This window comes from Rhinoraja longicauda, chromosome 12 (assembly GCF_053455715.1).
Source record: "Rhinoraja longicauda isolate Sanriku21f chromosome 12, sRhiLon1.1, whole genome shotgun sequence".
Taxonomy (NCBI): domain Eukaryota; kingdom Metazoa; phylum Chordata; class Chondrichthyes; order Rajiformes; family Arhynchobatidae; genus Rhinoraja; species Rhinoraja longicauda.
Window position 1 is genome coordinate 38,944,006 of NC_135964.1, and position 21,212 is coordinate 38,965,217.

General features: G+C 37.9%; 1 protein-coding gene across 3 annotated transcripts in view; it reads left to right on the forward strand.

Annotated features, from left to right (window-relative positions):
• The window catches only part of tbc1d23 (TBC1 domain family, member 23), a 56,249-nt gene that overhangs the window by 24,582 nt on the left and 10,455 nt on the right, over positions 1–21,212 (forward strand). For 2 of the 3 annotated variants that reach the window (XM_078409586.1, XM_078409584.1), the window contains exons 7-15: positions 650–696; positions 4,961–5,064; positions 7,395–7,517; positions 8,255–8,347; positions 8,712–8,882; positions 9,921–9,963; positions 13,962–14,071; positions 17,493–17,635; positions 18,103–18,147. In XM_078409586.1, coding sequence (XP_078265712.1) covers positions 650–696; positions 4,961–5,064; positions 7,395–7,517; positions 8,255–8,347; positions 8,712–8,882; positions 9,921–9,963; positions 13,962–14,071; positions 17,493–17,635; positions 18,103–18,147 — 879 coding nt within the window. The remainder of the gene's footprint in view (positions 1–649; positions 697–4,960; positions 5,065–7,394; positions 7,518–8,254; positions 8,348–8,711; positions 8,883–9,920; positions 9,964–13,961; positions 14,072–17,492; positions 17,636–18,102; positions 18,148–21,212) is intronic. The other variant, XM_078409585.1, reaches the window with a different exon arrangement.

Consider the following 21,212-nt stretch of genomic DNA (forward strand, 5'->3'; position numbering starts at 1 on the left):
ATGGCAGAGCATTCAACTATTTTATTTATTTTTCTTGCTTTTTAATTCCTTTCACTATTGTTGTCTGCAGCATAGCGCCCATATAAAATCGAACTAATTGACAAATATTTCTGTTATTTCTAATTTTCACAACATGAAAATGTTTCACAACACAACATTTGTCTTTAAATTTAATATTTTTCACCATAAGGCACTGTTACATTTTCTATATTAAAGAAGATACACAGTTGATTTTTTTATTTTTTTAATGGGTTATATATCTATGATTTTCATTGCACTGCACCATAGGCAGTCATCAGTTTGCCTGCCTTGGCCCAAATTATAGACTTCTGAATCTCTTTATTTATTTCCTCCTTTACGCTGCTCCTTAAAATCTACTTCAGCTAATATCTCCTAATACATTCATATTTGGTGTCAGATTTTGTTTAATATTCTATGGTGCCTTTGAACATTTCATCACCTTAAACGTGATTTAGAAGCAGAAGCAGTAGTTATATTAGTCAGAATCATGCCATTTCCACAATTTTTTCAATTAAAAAATGAATTGCCTAATCAATAAGTTTTCCTTATTCAAAGCTCCTCTGTATATTTACATTGCTCAATGTTACATCCAATCTGCAAATTTACAAACCCTCCCTTTTTTCCCCAGAGAGATTGTTTTATCCCAAGAAGGAAAATGTAAGGAGGAACTCATTCGTAAGTGTGTCCAATTAATTAGTTTTTCTGAATTAAACTTGCATATTCAAACTTTAAATCTAATATACAATGTAATTTTTTTAATTATGCATATAAAAGACACAAAGTGCTAGAATAACTCAGCGGGTCAGCCAGCATCTCAGAAAAAACATGGATAGGTAATGCTAGGAAAAGGAGGTGTCAAGGAGATGGACGTTCATGGTTAAAAAAAATAAGGTAATAATGGCCTATGAATTGAAAATTATAAGAGTGGAAGGGCACATGAGGTGCCTCGAATGTAGGTCGGAAGGGACTGGCTGAGGGGGGATAAGCTGGAATCAAGGTATTTGGGGATGTGTTTTATGGGGTAGGAGCAGGCAGAAACAATTGAGTCTGCCGGGGCAATATCGTTTGTGTATTTTGGGAAGGAGATTGATGCAGGGAGTACAGGGCTGTGCATCTGTATGGTTGGAGGCTGGAGGGAGAAGATCATAGAAACATCGAAAAATAGGTGCAGGATTTGGCCATTCGGCCCTTCGAGCCTGATGATCATGGCTGATCATCTAAAATCAGTTCCCCTTTCCTGCTTTTTCCCCATATCCATTGATTCCTTTAGCCCTAAGAGCTAAATCTAACTCTCTCTGAAAACATCCAGTGAATTGACCTCCACCGCCTTCTGTGGCAGAGAATTCCACAGATTCACAACTCTCCAGGTGAAAACGTTTTTCCTCATTTCAGTCCTAAATGACCTGCTCCTTCTTCTTAAACTGTGACCCCCGATTCTGGAAATCAGAGGTGATGAAATCAGTAAGAGTCTTGGAGATGATGACCGGGTGTTCGTCAGTAGGGCCATGATCAAGGGGTAGGTATGAAGTGGTGTCCAAGAGTTGGTGTCGGGCCTCGACATGGTAGAGATCACTGCCAAATTACAACGGCACCTCCCTTAATAATCTTATATGTTTCAATAAGAACCCCTCTTATCCTTCTTAATTCCAGCGTATACAAGCCTAGTCGCTCCAGTCTTTCAACATACGACAGTCCCGCCATTCCGGGAATTAACCTAGTGAACCTACGCTGCACGTCCTCAATAGCAAGAATGTCCTTCCTCAAATTTGGAGACCAAAACTGCACACAGTACTCCAGGTGCGGTCTCACCAGGGCCCTGTACAAGGCAGTTAATGTCACACCAGCAGTTGGAAATAAAAAGATCCAGAGGGAGGAGAAGGCCGGCAGGGGAGTCCACGAGGAGGTGTTGGAGAAGGGAGCAGGAGTCATCACTGAGAAGCAAGGAGTCTTTGCCAGAGGATTAATATTTATTCAGTCTACCTTAATACAGAAACTGCCAAGGAGTTGTAAATGGGTCTGTATCTTGAACATTCATTAGAATTAGTGAAAAAGCTTTTACCTTAATTTGAATGCCTTTTGAATGTGAATACAGTGGAAAATAACACTCAGTATCTGCCTCATTACGGCATGATAGTAAGAAAGGCATAAGACCTAAATGGCTGAGTTCCAGACTCTTCATCGGTTCACAGAGGGATTGGCATGGTGGAACTGTATAGTTTGTTGGGATTTTGGTGATATTGGTTGGGCTGAGCCAATCTATTGTCTTGACCTGAAGTTATGAAAGGTGCACTTGCTGAACTCTCAAAAATGGCAGCACAATAGCCCAACCCTCAAGCTTCTGCAGTCTCCTAGGTAGGTTCATGGAGCCTAGGTGAGGCATGACATCTTTTTTAAAACTGCATGTGTTGGGCCAAGGTTAATTTCTTCCAGTGTTTTAGCTGATATCTTTCAACAGCAGCTGGAATGCACTGTTTTACCAAAGGTAGTTATCACTGATATTTCCGCCACATTTTCATCTACCCACACTATTCAAGATTAGGGTCTGGTATGTTCATCATTTTAGTTGGGTTGTTCATTGCTATAATTGGATGTGCTACTAAAATAGGAACATTTCAGTATTTTGTGGTGATTTAAGTGAGATGAATTCCTGTTAAGTATATTTCCCCTTGCGTTGTATTAGGAGTATAGAACGAGTTTTCTATTACACTTGTACCTCAAGCACTGTTTCTTCTGCAATTCACTGATTTGTCACAACATTAATGGTTTGACTATCTTGCAAATTATTTTCAGACTTTTGCTAGACTGTTTCCTTTGAGTGTCATTGATCAGCTAATTGTTGAGGGAGAGAGTTATTCACATGATGCTGACCTGTTATTAGCTGTCTGTAAAATACAGATTTAGCTCTTCCACGGGGAGATATTGAAAGTAGTTTTCTTTAGATCAATGCGTGCTTTCAATTTTAGACCTGCTCTTAAATCCATGTTGGCCAGAAATTGTAGCGAGTTGAACACGTTCACAATATGAACATTTAATTCAATTAGAATGGGTTTATGGTCTTTTAACTTTTATTAATCCTGGAAAGTATGGTCAAATGATACATCTCTCATACCATCAATTAGATTACAATATAAATTTAATCCCCTCTTATTACAGATCCGTTTGCCATGTCCTATAAATAGCCACTACAATGTAGCTTTTTCGTGTTCATAATCAAACATTTTTATTTTGGGGGAATAAACGGTCTACTTGTGTTCATGTAAATATGTACTCTACAGCAATCCTACATCAATACAACTTGGATATGCCTCCGTTTCTTTTATTGAAAATAATTTTTCACACACTATCAATTTCTTCACGCCTCTGTCCTGAACGTCTTTGACTTCTGTGACCTTTTTCTTCAGGGTAGTCACATAATAAAGGAACACAAACACTTTGCTTTATGAAGTAGGTTTTCTTTTACAAAAACCTAAATCATCTTTCTTGCAAAATTGCTAATCAACAGCAACCTACCCTCCCACCTCCTTCACAGACACTGAAACTTCAAACATTGTGCCTGAACAATGGTTGAATTATAATAAAGATAGACACAAAATGCTGGAGTAACTCAGCGGGTCAGACAGCAATTTTGGAGAGACTGGAGAGGTGACGTTTCGGGTCGGGACCCTTCTTTAGACTGATTGTAGTAGGGAGAGTGGGGGAAGCGAAGCAAAAACAGAACAAATCAGGACCAGCAACAGATGACCTCAGGCATAGAGACTCCCTGATAGTGTGTAGGAAGGAACTGCAGATGCTGGTTTAAACCAAAGGTAAATACCAAAAGCTGGAGTAACTCAGCGGATCAGACAGCATGTGATGGATGTTTCTTTTTTGTTTGGTGTTGGTTTATGATTGTGTGTGTTATTACATATTTTTATTGCTTATTTTTATTGGTCTTATTGTTGGACTGTGGGTAATCTTTCATTTCACTGCACATTTATGTGTATGTGACAAATAAATTGACTATTGACTATCTTTGGAGAAAAGGAATGGTGACGTTTCGGTTAGAGACCCTTCTTCATAGACTGACTGTTGGCCAGGGACAGGTGGTAGGGGGTTCAAGACGTAGAGGATGTGGAATGAATAAAATTGATATAAGAATTAAAGTTTGAAGAAAGGCATGAAAATCAGGAAAATGTCATGAAAATCACGAAAAATGTTGGAGATCAAAAATTTGCGTTTCAACAAGAATGGACTCAATTTTGAGTCTACTGGTGAAGTTAATTCGTCCAGAGCTAAGGGATGCCTTTTGCTGGTATCACTACCCCATCCATTAAGTAAATTTAAGTAAGTAATTTGTTAGTTCTCCTAATTTGACCCGGCCTGAAACGTCACCTATCCATGTTCTCCAGCGATGCTCCCTGACCCGCTAAGTTACTCCAGCACTGAGTTCTTCCAGCAGTTTGGTTTTTGCACAAGACTCCAGCATCCGCATTCTCTTGTGCCTCCATTATTTTTCCTGTCAGTTACTCCAGATGAAGTTCAAGCTTAAAATTGTTCCTCCCTACAAGTATATTTTTGTTTTACCAATAGATAGATGCTTTACAACTTTTTAAAATCTTTATTTTGAGTTGTGCATTAGTGACTGTCTTTAATTATTTGTTTTGTGATTGAAATTTTGAGCTGCTGATTCAACTGTTGCAATGAATATGTATGAAATCTGCCAGGTGTATGCCATAAATATTTAAGTAGACTTTTGTCATTAAGCAGTACCTCTCTTGATTTATAATTGAGGCCAATGCAAATGTATTTGTTACATTATTTGTTGGTTCGTGTCGGTGTGATATCAATAGGTTCACATCACTGCAAACTGCTCATGTTGTAGGGATATTCGTATTGGTTTATCCTTTTCCATTTTTGTTGTCCGAATGTGTGAGATCATTGCACTATGTTTAAATTTCAGATTCACTTGAAAATGTCCCATGCAACCTGGAAACGGAAGATGTCGAAGATCTGTATTCCTTGGCTCTATATTATCATGCCAGAACACCTGCTTCTTTTAGAAAGGTACAATCACTTTGAAAATCAAGTCATGTGGGCTTTTGATAGGTAAATGTCAACTAAGGACACAAACAAGATTCAAGTGAGGCAGATTTCCTTCAAATGATCTGCATGTTTTTGTAAAAGAAAGAAAGCATAAACTTTTTTAACCAAGAATTTGCATGTTTCATTCTGCAAACTATTTGAAACTATATGAATATGGGAAACAAGAATCTTTTGCTCTGTTTAAAAGTAACGCGTTAATATGTAAAATGCTTTCCATCACAATAAATGTATCTTGAGAAAGTGTTTGAGAAAGTGGACCATGCTTTAATCTAAAGCCAAAATATGAGAAATGATAAGCTGATATCAAAAGATCAGAGACCATTGTAATGCAAACATGGATGTCAACAGTAACTCACACTGGAGTCCATCCTCTGTCTCCTTTAGTATTTCAAGCATCTTAGGTTGTTCCTCTTATCTTCCATTACATTTACAATTCTCTCTCCCAGCAAAAATATAATTTAAAAAAAATCTCACTAAGAGAGCCCACATTCCCCTCTTATCTTTTGCCTCCATGCAAATGTGCTACCTGTTTAACTTTATCACCTCAATTTGCTTTGCTGCTTCCATCGTCTCAAACACACATCCACTTACTTATCTTTGTCATTTTCCACCCTAATTCTCCTTTTACCTCTCCACCCTTTTCTAATTTTTTTTCCCCCAGATAAATGCTCTCCCTACTATTTTGAACCCGAACCATGCATGTGCTTCTCATTGCCATGGGACATGGACAAGTGTAGCTCTACCTTGGTAAACCTTCTTGGATAAATTCATCTGTCAAACTATATTTTGTACTTGGTGTCTTTGTGTTTTCCAGTTGTAGGGGATCAATGACTGCTCCTATTACAGCCAATCCTTAGGTAATGATTAGAACCATTGTGGAGCTTGAATGGCTCATGGGGAGAAAAAAAGGCGAGCGTAGTTTCATATAAAAGAAGTCATGTATAGGGGATAAAGTCATTTGTATGTCGTAACATCACGGTTTGAAGATGACTTTCAATGGTTATTTAGTGTTCTTCAGTAGAAAATCCTTGTCTCTCTCACTTGGCTCGGAGCCATGGAGCTGAACTTTTTTTCATTCAAGGCAGCCTTGAATCATAAGAGGAATCTGAAGCCAAATCTTAAGTGCACTTCCATGTAACAGAACATCACTAATTTTGAACCATATTAGCATGTCAATAATTTTGCAGGGATTAAATGATACAAGAGATAGGCAGATTATTAGCATTGGACTAGATTAAAAGAACACTTTTCTATTTATATGTGCTTCAGCATGTATCTCAGCTACTGGATTACTTTTAAAATAGACTGTTAGATTTGATTTTTCTGTCAGTTTGCATATAGCAAGATCCAATAAAAAATGAACCTCATTTACAGAAAAAAATTGATAATGTTTTGCAGGGCAGATGCTGATAAGCTCATAAGACATAAGAGCAAAATTAGGCCATTCGGCACATCGAGTCTGCTCCACCTTTCAATCATGGCTGATCTATTTTTCCCCTCTCAACCTCATTCTCCTGCCTTCTCTCCAAAACCTTTGACACCCTTACTAAATCAAGATCCTATCAATCCCCACTTTAAAAATACCCAAACACCGTCCACCATCTGTGGCAATGAATTCCACAGATTCACTACCCCCTGGCTACGGAAATTCCTCCATATGGATAAAATCCATCTCCAATGTTTAAGATAGAATCATGGAATTTTTTATCTCCTCTTGAGAATGCATACCTTTGTTTATAGTTTCAGCCGATAGATCTTGCAACACTTCCCTCGTGATTGCATTAAGCTAACAACTTGGATCATGTGCTGGTATCTCTGGAGGGGCGCGTGAAACTTCAACTCTAACTCAAAAGTAAGAGGATTCTGCTAGCCAAGACAGATACTGAGTGTTGTTGTAAATACCCGTTGATGGGGGTACGGAAAACAGAGCTTTGTTCTAAATCTCATCTTTACCACCTAGTTCTGACCACAAATTCAAAAAGTGAAATTAAATAATTATTTTTCTGCCCTAACTTCCCTCATCTCAATAAACATCAAAATTCATAACAAATGACCAATAAAGAATTGGAGATTTTCTTTTATTGAATAACAAAATTTTTAAGGAGAGAGGAAGTCTTCCTTGCATCTTAATTTGTAAACACCAGTTTAAATTGCTTTCACTTTTCCAGTCTTTTTGTGAATCATATGTTTGATACGACCTCCAGTTCAATTGCTAATATTTTTAGCAGCTGCACAACTATTGCTGTACAGCTGTTGACAGTGATTGTTAATGACTAATAAAATGTTTGCAGGATAACCAAAATCTGTTCGGAAGTAATCTGTTGGGCCTGAAGGATGATGAGATGGATCTAAGCCAAGCTTTATGCTTGCCTGTTTCAGTATCAGAAATACTACAGGCAAATCAACTGCAAGGGGTAAGATCTAAAATTAAACAGCCCAGCATATTTAAACAAAATAATTGAGTAGTGTTAATGAGTAAGGGAGGAAAGAACAAAAGGGAAGGTCGGATAGTACTGAAGGCGTTTGTGCAAATATCAAAAGAGATTATGATGATATGTAAAAGTAAATGAAACAATAAAAAAAGCAAAAGATAGGTTAAGCAGACCTATTAATTGAAATGCCAGAATCATTGCAGGAACTGCTGTTCAAAAAAAATCTATTCTAGTTTGATGGTACAAAACATCAAAAGATGATACATCATTTTTGCTGTTTGATTATAATTTTTTTATTTAATGACCTCACTTATTTAAATTAAAACACATTCTTCACAACCACAAACATTTCATCTCGCTCTAAACCATAATTGTACTCCGTTTACAATAGCTTTATTAACATCCGATTAGATATTTGCTTTGCAGTTGCAGGACGATGAGATTGTTTGATAAGATTGTATTGAGATATCAATATTATAAAAATACGATGGGACTATGAAACAGTAAATGCTGGTACCACTGGTTCAGCAACATCAGTGGGGAGAGAAGCAAAGTTAACCTTTCATCTCAATGATCTTTCCTCAGAAATAAGAATGTTTAGATAAAAAGATGGCATCATTTAGTGTTGGGATTCTTTAGTATATAGTTAGTAAATTTACATCACTACACTTGTATGTCCATCCAATATGTTTGCTATTTGCCTTTTTTTCTCATTACAGGATGGTGTTCGGTTCTTTGTAGTGGATTGTCGACCTGCTGAACAATATAATGCTGGACATCTGTCTACGGCGTTTCATTTGGATTCAGACCTGGTAATCTACATACTAAAACTCTCGTTTGTTTGTTTGTTTGTTCCTGAACTACAGCCAAAACGGTACACGACAGCGACAATTTTAGGAGTTAGGCAAATGTTGTAAATCTGTTTATAAAAAATAATTCTACAAATTTCAGAGTTATTTGAGATCACAAAGGATATTGATTTTCCCAAAGAACTGTTAAAATTAGTAATTTTCTTAAGTTTCATAAAGGAAACCTGAAATTAACGCCACCACAATTCAAATATGTTTTGGATAAATTTTTGGACCAATTTTCATTTTTATGTAAAATGCACCGCAATCTGAAATGTGTTCGTAAATATATTACAAAGTGTCTTGTAACTTTTGTAATTCTCCACAGATGCTGCAAAACCCTGCAGAGTTTGCACTTTCGGTTAAATCTCTTTTGGAAGCACAGAAACAGTCCATAGAGTCTGGATCAGTAGCAAGTGGTGAACATCTTTGCTTCATGGGAAGTGGCAGAGAGGAGGAGGATATGTACATGAACATGGTGCTGGCCCACTTTCTTCAGGTGTGATATAACATGGATATCCTGGTCATCCAGGAAATTTAAAATTCAAAGTCTATTAAATGTTTTAAGAATTTATATTTTACTTATGTAAAACAACCTGTCTGCATCAGGTTGTATAAATATGTTGAGTAGAAAAAAACTTCTTGAGAATGATTTTTTCATTGTGCAGAATATACACATAAGTGACCCTGATATTTCAGGATAAAGAAGGGTCTCGACCCAAAACGTTACCCATTCCTTCTCTCCTGAGATGCTGCCTGACCTGCTAAGTTACTCCAGCATTTTGTGAATAAATACCTTCGATTTGTACCAGCATCTGCATTTATTTTCTTACACTGATATTTCAGGAAGCCTTGTAAGTGTACATTTGAAAATATTTTCAAGATAAAAATGTTTCTGTTTGCATTTGTCTATATCTTACGTTTTTTTTTACAAATGATTAAATATAGTAAAATGCTTGCCATTGACCCTTTCTGACCCTGCACATGGTTGATATTCAAATATGCAACAGTGTAACAAAAGGTGTAGGAAAGAACTGCAGATGCTGGTTTAAATCGAAGGTAGACACAAAATGCTGGAGTAACTCAGCCGGTAGGCAGCATCTCTGGAGAGAAGGAATGGGTGACGTTTCAGGTCGAGACCCTACTTCAGACTAATCAAGGGTCTAATTCAGTCTGAAGAAGGGTCTCGACCAGAAACGTCACCCATTCCTTCTCTCCAGAGATGCTGCCTGTCCCGCTGTGAGTTACTCCAGCATTTTGTGTCTACCTTAGTGTAACAAAAGGAATATGTTTAGATTTTAGGATTACTGAAAAGCTTTAAAAGAAATATGACTGAAGATAGATTATATTTACTTTCCAATTGTGGAAAGCTTCTACTAAAAATATGAGATTAATATATTGCTAGTTGGCGCGGACTATCTGTAAACTAAAAAAAAACTACCAAAATGTGTAATGAATCTTTGAATGTATCAAGTAATGTGTTTTGTGTTTATGCTCAATATTAAAATGTTATTTAATTTTTTTTGTTATACTCTAGAAAAGCAAAGAATATGTTAGTATTGCAAGAGGAGGTTTCATGGGTAAGTTCTCAAAATCTTTGATTATTATTTCATTTTATTCAACAGCAAATCATATTGATACTGCAATGAAGTACTGGTTATTGATCAAATTCCCACTTTATTGACAAGAGCACATCCCAACCCAGCCCCATAATTTAGTTTGATTGGAAATAAATATAGAAATATACAAGACATTCTTTCCGAGTATTTTGTGCAAACATTTCCATTTTAGATTGATTGGCCGAAAATTGTTCATTCCGGTTCCCTTCATGCTTCATTCTTTGTAATCAATCTATCGGCTTCAACACTGCTGTAGTGATGGTGTTACTACAGAAATTGTGCAATTATAAAAATATTTATGCAAAATACTTGAAAGGTTGACCAATGGAAAAATGCAATAAAGTGATTGTGGGATTGATAATAAAGACTCGATTTATTTCCGACTGTTTGTTTGGGCGGCTGGTAGAGCTGCTGTCTCATAGTGCCAGAGACCCGGGTTCAATCCTGACCTTGGGTGCTGTCTATGAGGAGTTTGCATGTTCTTATTGAGACTACTTAGGTTTCCTCTAGGTGCTCAAATTTCCCCCCACATATCAAACACGTGTAGGTTAATTAGCCTCTGTAAATTGCCTCTGGTGCGTAGTAAGTAGAAGAGAAAGTGGGATAACATAGAATTAGTGTGAATGGGTGATCGATGGTCCATGTGGACCCGTTGTGCCTCAGGGCTGGTTGCCATGCTGTATTTCCAAACTAAAGTGTTCACATATTTTATCAGTTTTATGACGATGCTATTCAGCAGCCACTTCATTCGTTTTTTAATTTTAGTTATGATGTGCTTTCAACTTTTATCACCATATTAATGTTACTTTACAGGTTTTAGTAGAGTAGCATGGTTGTCCATTCACCGACATAATTTCATTTCTCAGTATGCTATTTTCTGATGGCAGAGCCTTCCTTCATTGTTTTAAGCAAAGGATTATGTAGCACAAGTAAGAAAGGGTACACGTAACAATTTAAAGTATCTATTCAGAAAGGTCATTAATGAACTGTTTTGGAATCACACCATACCTTCTCCAAAGGTTGTGGTTTGGAATGGCCAGTCTTAGATTGAAGAACTGTTTAATTAATTAAATCACCAATGAAAATAAGGCGAACTTAATATATTTTTGATAGCAATTAGGAATTGTTGCGCATTAGGAAAGGGCGGCACAGTATGAGTATGAGCCTAACTACAGGTGCTGTCTGTACGGAGTTTGTACGTTCTCCCTGTGGGTTTTCTCCGAGTTTCCTCCCACAATCCAAAGACATATAGATTTGTTAATTGGCTTCGATAAAATTGTAAACTGTCCCTAGTGTGTAGGATAGTGATAGTGTATGGGGTGATCGCTGCTCGTAGCAGATTCGGTGTGCTGAAGGGCCTGTTTCCACGCTGTAACTCTAAAGTCTAAAGTAAAGTCTAAAGCATATCTGCTGAAAGTAGGCAGTGTTTGCTTCCAATCTACATTATTTGCATTTTCTTTTGTGAATTTGAATTTTTGCCAATCATTTTGCAAGTGAGACAAAAATGTTAAATTTCAAACTTGTAGTTGCCAATATCGTGGCAAACAGGATTTTTTTTGTCCACATTTCTGTAGTTACATTGCATTATTGTAAAATATTTCATTACTGAACACTCGAAGTCAACAAAGATGATAATGACATTCTTGGTATGTTCAAATTTTATTGCATCAAAGATTTTCCGATCCATTGCATCAATTTTCTCCAGAATTCCACGTTAGACAAAAAAATAGTTGTATTCAGAATTTTCAATTTTTATAAATTTTGTTCTTCCCAAAAGGTACAATGTGATGTTTTTATTTTCCTGAGGCAAAGTACTGAGTTGCAGGATGCAAAACAAATGTCATAAGTTTATGTGATAGGAGCAGAATTAGGCCATTCAGCCCATCAATTCAATCATGGCTGATCTATCTCTCCCTCTCAACCCCACTCTCCTGCCTTCTCCCCATAGCTCCTGACACCTATCTATCTCTGCCTTAAAAATATCCATTGACTTGGCCTTAACAGCCTTCTAACTTCTAAACTTGTATTTATTATATAAATGCCAATATTTACCGATTACAAATGGTATGATGTTACTTAATGTAAGACTTGCTGTCCTGCCATCCTGGAGCTGAAATTATAGTACAAATTAATATTCAGAAATACTGTCCTCGTCTCACTAACTGTAACTAGTGACAGCCCCCCCCCCCCACAATCAATCTGAAGAAGGGTACTTGGGGACCCGAAGTGTCACCTTTCCATGGTCTAGATATGCTGCCTAACGCATTGAGTTACTTCAGCACCCTGTGTCCTTTTCTGTATCATTTTGTTAGTGTCGTGGTTTAGAACCTCCTTGGATTCAGTTTGTCAAGAGTAGTAGTCTTTTATTGGGAAGGTACAAATTGAGCTGGTAATCGTCAATGTGGCCTACATATCCAAGTCAATGTGTAAGAAGGAACTGCAGATGCTGGTTTATAACGACTGAGCTGATCCTCAGTCTGATGAAGAGTCTCGACCCGAAACGTCACCTATTCCTTTTGCCCCTCATCAATGAACCCCAGTAATCACCTTTCTTGTCTTTCTCCATAACCTGGAATAGTTCCCATCAGACTTACTAAATATTCTTCAAAACCCCTACTCCTTCTTGATGTCGAGAGAGTTAGATTTAGCTCTGAGAGCTAAGGGAATCAAGGGATATGGGGAAAAAGCCAGAATGGGGTACTGATTTTGGATGATCAGCCATGATCATATTGAATGGCGGTGCTGACTCGAAGGGCCGAATGGCCTATTCCTGCACCTATTTTCTATGTTTCTATAGCTAATTTTAGCCCTCTTGATACCCTGTCTAAGTTATCTTCTGTTTCCCTTATATTCCTCTAAGGCCTTATCTGATTTCAGCCTCCCTCCAAAACCATTTATTTTTTACTTTGACTTACTTTAGTTACAGGCTTGATCACTCTAATGCTGGTAGTAGGTCCAGGCCAGCTATCTTCTCCAATTACTGTATTCCTCATGGGGACCTCATAGTATCTCTTATCTTGTACTCTGCAAAGCCAAATCTGGCTTATTTGGTCAAATAGAATATCCCCCTCCCAGTAACAGTAAAAGCTTAATTCTTTTAGTTGAATTAATTCAGTTTGTTAATTTGGAGATTTATATCTGCTTCATTAATTGGGTTTAATTTATTTTGTTAGCATTTACTGCACCCTTTAAGGACCATTTCCTGAGTTATAAGATGTTGCAACAATCAAATTATAATCATTCTGAATACATAATGTTTCATGGCTCGTGCTTTTTAAAAATCTACATCTGTACTGCTTTGCAAGGTCTACAATGATGAATAAAATGGAAAATGAATAGTTTCTGTACAGTTTACAATGCACTTTGATAAAAACTTCTCTTTACTAAAAGCATGATTCACATCAATAATTAATTCTATAATCATGGCATATTTTAGTTCACCAGAGAGCAGTGTTTCCTTTGTTGGTAGTACATTCATAATTAACGACATCAAAATTGTAATTTGTAATATTAAATTATTTCCTCCCTGCAATGAAGAAGCAAAACTATTCCATCAGATTTACATTTATTTTAATTAACGATCTAACAGCGATAGATAAGTAGTCACATTACAGTTCACCTCTTGCACTACTTGGGACGATTTTTTTCTAATTTTGTTTTTGCACTAATGTCTTGTTTTTTTGCCCACTCTTCATTCTTTTAAAATTTTATTTCTAATTTGCTTTTGTGTATTTGTCAAGTCTGTGCCTGTGATGCAGCTGCAAACAGAATTTTTCATTGTACCTGTACATCACTGTACATGTGCATATCACAATAAACTTGAATTTAGTTTTGAATTTAATCTGATTAAATTGAAAGGCTATTCTGATGAACAGCATTCTAATTATCAAGTTTTCTGAAGATTAATTTTTGAAGTAAGATTGGGTTTGTCCGTATCTATAAGATGCACTGTCTTCCAGCATTGCAGCAGCACCTTGTTGACATAAATGTAGATGGGCCCGAAAATGGCTACGGTCACTGGATTGTTAGTACATCCGGGTCACGTGGCAGTATCTCTTCCTCGGCTGATGTAAGTACATTGTCCTTATTTCACTTTTGTTTTAATTAAGATGATTGATTAATGTTGCAAGATCTCATGGGTTCAGTTTAAGTAAAGCATGAAATGTATCAACCAGAATTGATTTAAAAGTAGAAAATACTTCTTGTTTTACAATTGGGATATGTGGCATTTTTCAGACTTAAAATGTTCTGCACAATTTCTCCCTTCATTCTAGATCATGTGCAACACCAACATTAAATGTATCTATCCACTTCTTCCACTGCAAAATTAAGGGCTGCCTTCTGAATCTTCTGAATTGTTCTCTTTCTTTTATCAAAGATTGATGCTGTAGTATTTTTTCATTAAATCTACTAATATTCGGAAATATGTCATAACAGGCACCCCCTTTAAAACTAGGATGCATGTTCAAAAACCCTTTGCTAATTTCCTGGCTCCAACCCAACATTAATGTCCAAAGAAAGGAATGAAAATACGCAGAAAAATGCTGCATTGTCACATCTTGTGGCTGGCATGGAGTAGACGTATTGGGTGTCCAGAAACGACTAGTGTCTGACTGAGATTTTAATTGGATTTTGGCCATGTACAACGATGATGTGTGGAACTTTATACTTTAAAGTCTGCCCCCCCCCTCCCGCTCCTTGGACAATCGTAAGCTGACTAATGACCTGAATGAGTTCTATTGCAGGTTCGATAGACAGAATCATAACCCCGGTACCTGGTGTCAGGTTAGGTAAGGGGGAAGTGCAGCGAGACTGGGGTGTCCTTGTACACCAGTCACTGAAAGTTGGCGTGCAGGTGGTACAGCAGGCAGTGAAGAAAGCTAATGGCATGTTGGCCTTCATAACGAGAGGATTTCAGTATAGGTTCTTCTGCAGTTGTAAGGTAACTGCCCTGGTAAGACCACATCTGGAGTATTATGTACAGTTTTGGTCTCCTAATTTGAGGAAGGACATCCTTGTAATTGAGGCAGTGCGGCGTAGGTTCACGAGATTGATCCCTGGGATGGCGGGAGTGTCATATGAAGAAAGATTGAATAGACTAGGTTTGTATTCACTGGAGTTTAGAAGGATGAGAGGGGATCTTATAGAGACATATAAAATTATAAAAGGACTGGACAAGCTAGATGCAGGAAAAATGTTCCCAATGTTGGGGGAGTCCAGCACCAGAGACCACAGTCTTAGAATAAAGGAGAGGCCATTTAAAACTGATGTGAGAAGGAACTTTTTCACCCAGAGAGTTGTGAATTTGCGGAATTCTCTGCCACAGAGGGCAGTGGAGGCCAAATCACAGGATGGGTTTAAAAGAGAGTTAGATAGAGCTCTGGGGGCTAGTGGAATCAAGGGATATGGGGAGAGGTTGGGTACAGGTTACTGATTGTGCACGATCAGCTATGATCACAATGAATGGCGATGCTGGCTCGAAGGGCCGATTGGCCTCCTCCTGCACCTATTTTTTATGTTTCTATGTTTAATCACCACTTCGCACCTATTTTTTATGTTTCTATGTTTAATCACCACTTCACACCTACTTACAGCCTGACTCCAGTCTGCAAAGACTGGACCCTTCCCCACCCACACCTCCCCAATCACCATTTCACACCCACTTACAGCCTGACTCCAATCTGCAAAGACTGGGCCCTTGTCCACTACCCACCCCCTCCTTGCTGCCCAACATCAGTCTGGCCACTTCTCCATTACTAACAATAGAAATTGAGGAGGTGGAGAAGCTATTCAGGAGACAGAAAGGCCGGAAATCTCCAGGACTAGACAATGTTTCCCCCTCTACCCAAGCTCAGTGCCGAACAACTAGCACCAGTCTACCAGACATTTTCAACCAGTCCCTGCAAACCTGCACTGTCCCTGCCTGCTGCAAAGTCTCCACTATTGTTCCTGTACCCAAAAAGTCAAGGATTACTGGTCTTAATAAATACAGGTCTGTCACACTGACTGACCTCTGTAATCATGAAGACCCTTGAAAGACTTGTGCTGGCCTACCTGAAAAATATCACAAACCCTCTGCTGGATCTCCTGCAGTTTGCATACTGGGCCTGCACTTCATCCTCCAGCACCTAGACCTCCCGGGGACCTATGCAAGGATATTGTTTCAGGATTTTAGCACTGCAAGACTGCGTACTCTCCCCTCTCCTTTACTCTCTCTACACCAACGACTGCACCTCCACAGACTCTGTCAAGCTTCTCAAGTTTGCAGACGACACAACCCTGATTGGACTGATCCGGGATGGGGAGGAATCTGCCTACAGACAGGAACTGACAGAGCTGACATCCTGTTGCCATTGCAACAACCTGGAGCTCAATGCTCTTAAGACAGTGGAATTGATTGTAGACTTTAGGAGAGCTCCCCCTCCCCCCACTCACCATCAACAGCACCACAGTAACATCTGTGGAGTCATTTAAGTTCCTTGGAACCATCATCTTCAGGGACCTTAAATGGGAGGCCACCATCGACTCCACAGTCAAAAAGGCCCAACAGAGGATGTACTTCCTGCGGCAGCTGAGAAAACACAATCGGCCACAGTTTTATACTGCCATCATAGAGTCTGTCCTCACCTTCTCCATCATGGTCTGGTTTGGCTCAGCCACCAAGCATGACATCTGGAGGCTGCAGCGCATCGTTCGATCAGTTGAGAAGGTTGTTGGCTGCAACCTTTCACCCATCGACAAACTGTACACTGCAAGGACCAGGAAGCGAGCAGATAAGATCATCTCTGACCCCTCTCACGTTGGCCACAAACTCTTTGAAGCACTTCCCTCTGGAAGGCGACTCCGGACTGTCAAAGCCGCCACAGCCAGACATAAAAACAGCTTTTTTCTACGAGCAGTAGCTCTACTCAACAACCAAAAGTCTGTGGTCTCCTTGGTATTTTATTTCATTCTTCATGTGTTTAAATTATAATGTTTTATTCTTAATTGTTCACTGTATATCGTGTTGTTACTTGCGAGCAAAGCACCAAGGCAAATTCCTTGTATGTACACATACCTGGCTAATAAATTTTATTCAATTCAATTCAATCAAATCAAAATTGTCACACCTATCAAAATTATAGCTGGACTTGTCTAATTTTATTTTCCTCTAAACATAATACTACAATTTAATTTCAGTGGCAGAATTTCTCCTCGATATAGTTTTCTAGAATAAATAAGTAATTGAATATTTTGAATTGTAAATGATGCTTATGAACATGAGTGTTGCATTGTCAAAGTAGCTATGTACGAATCATTTAGTTTACTGCTAAATTATAGTGAATGAACAGCTATGTAAAATTGCAATTGTTTCCCAAAAAAAGTTCTTATTCGTGCATCACACTTCATTCCAGAATTCTTATACGGCATGAACTTGTTAACAAATTGCAAAGCACAGAGTGCTGCATTTTAAATATTTTTAAATTATATTTTATTGAATGCTTTTGCAGGGTGAGTCACCAAATGGTTCTGGTGATGGAAGAGGTGTGAAGTCCTTAGTCAACAAAATGACCTTTGCCCTGAAGTCCAAATCAGTAAATGTAAAAGAGAAAGTGATCAGTTTCATTGAGAATACGTCCGCACCTGTTGAAAGGTAATGTTGGAGTACTTGGTTTTTCATGTAAATCATAACCATATTGACTTAAAGGTCGCTTGTGTGCTATTTTAAGCAGCTATTGTGGCTCCGACACGCCACACTATTTCCTTTGTTGGGAGAAATTTTGAAAGACAAAGTACTTTTTGTTAATGATTTTTTGGATAAAATTCCCAGTTAGATAAAGGTTCAATTTAATAGAACTTCCATTTCCAATTTAGGAATCTGGTTCCAGTATTGAAATGGAATTACATCCAATCTGTATGAGTATTCATTATTATATACATATCCAAATTACATAAAAAGGTGCCCGATTACAGAAGTAATAAAATTGAATGTCTTTCGATTGAGGATTATTTCTTTTTAATTGACATCTGTCATTGTTAAGTTTTAATTTTAAATTAATTTTTGTAGCTTTTTCCTTTCTGAAATTTATTATGTTTTTTTTCTATTATTAATTAAAATAGAATGACATTTCATCTTCCTTGGCCAGAAAAGGTGAACCTAGATTGGTAAGATGGTGTTCAGAATAGCTCTGGCCTGTGTACTTCAGCATGTTGTGCAAGCTCTTTCTATTTCAACTTCACTGCTTTGCTGCAGCATCTTATGCCTTGAGCAACGACTATGTGTTTATATTTCTACTTGGTTTGTCAGTAAAGAAGATTGCTCTTGCTTTTCCACAAGGTAACCCTGCAGCGAAACTAAAACATATATGTAACATGGTATAGTTCTCCATATCTGGCATCTGGGGTGGTGGGGGGGGGGGGGGGTGTCTTACAATGTAATTTACTGCAATGTTCATCCTGCCATTATTAAGTTATGCTATTTGTTTATGCTATTGCTCTGTGCTCTGTGTGTATTTTTTTCACAATTTCTAATCATAAAATCTGACATCTAAATTATTGGTATTTAACAATGAATGTCTGCTGACTCATTTAAGTTTCCCCAATTTACACTGTAATTGATTATTCATGCTTGTTCACATAATGGTATGGTATGTGATATCAGGCCAATGGGATGTGGTTGGCTCTTACCCATTTTCTGAAGTGGGCAATCAAGCCACTCAAATCAACATTGTAGGAGCCATTTACGCTTAATTTAGTTACTGTCATTGTATTATGGCTATGTTTAATATTTCTAGTTTCGTTTTTTTTTGCATGCTTGTGGGTGTGATTTGATACGTAACGGGGAGTGTACATTGGAGGAGGCTAGCGTAGCAACAGAGATTGTGGGTCAGTTTAGTCTCGGAAGTTGGAGAGAATACAGTTTTTTACCACACTCGCATCTGCCACACTCACAAGGACCACACGGTAACGACTACACGATTTTTACTGTATTGTTTGGAGAAGAAACAGATGATAAGAACGAAAAGTTATGAATTACTCTTTTGATTTGTGCTACATTAATAAAGACCAACTAATCAAGAAACAGCATTTGGAAGATTCATTTTTGTTATCTCAGAGTGCGATGTGAGCGTAAGCTATACCTCCATTCCATCCCCGAGAAGTAATGGCTATCGAAGTTGGACTTTGAGAAGGTATAGAAACTGCCATTACAAACATTATCAATAGGCTGTAATGTAAATTCTGGCCTGGAGAGCAATACACACAGGTGGATCAAGGGAGTGAATTATTTTCTTAAAACTTCAGATTATCAATCTTCATGCTCATTGTATAGGAGGTGACATATTGGTGTGGATGGGCAGTTGGTTAACAGGAAAAAGTTGGCATACATATATTTGTGTTTTATATGTGTGTATGCGTTTTCTGGTTAACAAGATGTAACAAGTGGGGTCCAACATTAATCAGTGCTGAGTCTCAACTTTTTACACGTATTCATACTAAAATTGCTGATGATAAAAAGATAAGTAGAAAAGTAAGACACAAAGTGCTCGAGTAACTCAGTGGGTCAGGCAGCATCTCTGGAGAAAAGGGATACATGAATAGGACAAGTTTGGAGGGATACGGACCAAGCGCAGGCTGGTGGGACTAGTGTAGCTGGGACATGTTGGCCTGTGCGGGAAGTTGGGCTGAAGGGCCTGTTTCCACACTGTATCACTCTATGACTATGACTCTTAATGAACGCAAACAGATGTTGTCATTTCTTGCCAGGGAAATGGACTACTCAAGTAAAGAGCTTATGCTTTAATTTATTGGGCGTTGGCAAGATTGCACTTAGAGGTATGTGCAGAGTATTGTTAATGCTTTGGAAGTAATTCAAAGATTTGAATGAATGGAATGTGCAGAATATCTAATGCAGAAATTGTGAATGGGCTAGGCTTGTATCCATTGGAGTTTAAGGGATTTAACTGAAATATACATGGTTCTTAGAGGACTTGACAGTGGAATGTGGAGAAGATATTTTGTCCTGTGGAGAATCTAGAACTAGGAGTCACAATAAGAAATAAGAACAAAACAAAGGATCAGCATGTAAGGTAGAGATGAATGCAAATATTTTTGTTGAGCTTAATAATTCTTCAGAGGACTTTTCCTCAAGGGACAGTGGAAGCAAAGTCTTGGGATATTCTTTAAGCAAAAATATGTGTTGAATTGTTATGGGGGTGTCTTGAATGAGTACATAAATTTGAATGTAGTGTCATGGTCATAATCAGATTAGCTATGATCTTTTTGATGTCTGATCAGAGTGGGTCTGATCTGGTTGTATATTCATATTGCCTCCTTTCACATTTGTAGTTTTGAAATTATGGTTCTGTGAAACACTTCAAAAAGCTCTTTGACATGAAATCCAATACGTTGATGAGGCTGAATTTTGGCTTTCCACTTGATATCAGTACTCATTTAATAATTCAGTCCACCTTTCAGTCTGTATTGTTACCTCAAGTTATCTGTGGTTTTGGTTATGAGATTCCTTTGGGCTGATAGTGCACTATTAATTTATTTTTGATTTCACAGTGAAATCGAACCCTAAAATCGAACCCTGAAATACAAGTAATTCTGCTGTTTTATGATAGTTGTGTTTCTATAAAATCACTTTTTTTAAATAATTGTGTCGGTGGGGGGAAAGAAGTTTAGGGAATAGAACCTTTCAGACTCGCATGTTATTTTTTCCACAGGATCTTCAAAATTAACGGTCTTAATGAAAGTTGTAAGTTTATTTTTGTCACTGCAAGATGAAAATACTTAAGGATGTATGTTACATTGCTTAATAGTGTATCATTGCACAAGTGTCAGTAGAAATGATCACTTGTCCACTGGTTAAAGTAGTAGCCGTATTCTTCAGATACAACAGTGTGTGATTATTGCGGATGTCATTTAGAAACATAGAAAATAGGTGCAAGAGGAGGCCATTTGGCACTTCGAGCCAGCACCGCCATTCATTGTGATCATGGCTGATCATCTACAATCAGTAACCTGTGCCTACCTTCTCCCCATATCCCTTGATTCCACTAGCCCCTAGAACTCTATCTAACTCTCTTTTAAACTCATCCAGTGAATTGGCCTCCACTGCCTTAAGGTAACTTTTTAAGTGCTTCTCTAGTGCCAGATCAAAATCGCAATATGAGCTGTTGTGCAGGAAAGAACTGTAGATGGTGGTTTAAATCGAAGGTAGACACAAA